This window comes from Colletotrichum chrysophilum (assembly GCF_026319265.1).
Source record: "Colletotrichum chrysophilum strain AFK26 chromosome Unknown scaffold_582, whole genome shotgun sequence".
NCBI classification, from domain to species: domain Eukaryota; kingdom Fungi; phylum Ascomycota; class Sordariomycetes; order Glomerellales; family Glomerellaceae; genus Colletotrichum; species Colletotrichum chrysophilum.
This window is the reverse complement of record NW_026517869.1, coordinates 1-800: the sequence shown is the minus strand read 5'-3', so window position 1 is coordinate 800 and position 800 is coordinate 1. Positions and strand designations below refer to the sequence as shown.

The 800-nt window shown below is 63.2% G+C and overlaps 1 protein-coding gene across 1 annotated transcript; it reads right to left on the bottom strand.

The window, feature by feature from the left end:
• Positions 1 to 97: 97 nt before the first annotated feature.
• Positions 98 to 528, bottom strand: COL26b_014526 (uncharacterized protein; the record flags this gene model as incomplete). The annotated part of the gene is made up of 1 exon (XM_053187097.1): positions 98 to 528. A coding segment is annotated over one exon (431 nt), but the record flags the coding sequence as incomplete, so codon positions are not given.
• Positions 529 to 800: the final 272 nt, after the last annotated feature.

The window sequence follows — 800 nt, the reverse complement described above, 5'->3', positions numbered from 1 at the left end:
GGGGGGGGGGGGGGGGGGGGCCTGGGGGGGTGACAAAGACCATGGGAGAGGAGCCGAGGTCTTGCTGGGGAGGCGGGGACGGTGTCCGAGGTCGGACTAGGTTGGCGAGGCCGGGGAGCGGGGTTCGGAGAGGGGCGGGGGACAAGCTATTGCGGGCGGAGCGGGGGCGGCTTCGGGCTTGTTCCGGGGTGGCTACTGGGGCCGCATCCTCCTCGAGGGCTTGTTGCTGGGGCTGCTGATGTTGCTGGCCTTGGGGCTGGTGCTCTGGGCGAGGGGGCACTTGTGGCTGCGGCAAGGGCGGGAAAAGAGGCTCTGCATCGTCGTCGTTGAAGTCGTCGGGGAAGAGGCGGCGACGGCGAGCGGGAGGGCCTTGGAGCCGGGAGCCAGGCCGTCTAATGCCGGCGAGAGGCGAGGGGGCAACTTGGGCGGCAAGGCCGGGATCTTGATTGACGGCCGGAGCCGGTGTCGGTCTCGCAGAGCCTGGAACACTGGAGAAGGCGACATTGATGGCTCGGGCGGCGCGGAGGGCTGGGTCAAGGATGTTAGTCGGAATGTTGATCAGTTTCTAGACGAGTGCTTCAAGACCCAGGTGCCGTGAACTAATATCAGGGATAAAGGTTACAGATAAAAGGGTTTCAGATTGGATATCACATGTTTGTTTTGTTTGTTTGTTTGTTTTGTATTTAACGCCTTAGCGGCAAGGGCGCAGCCGCCCTTGCGGCAGACCTCCCGAAGGGTATGTGGCGTGGAGGGCCGCAGGCTCTAGCTACATACTCTGCAGTACACGCCGCTTCCTAACG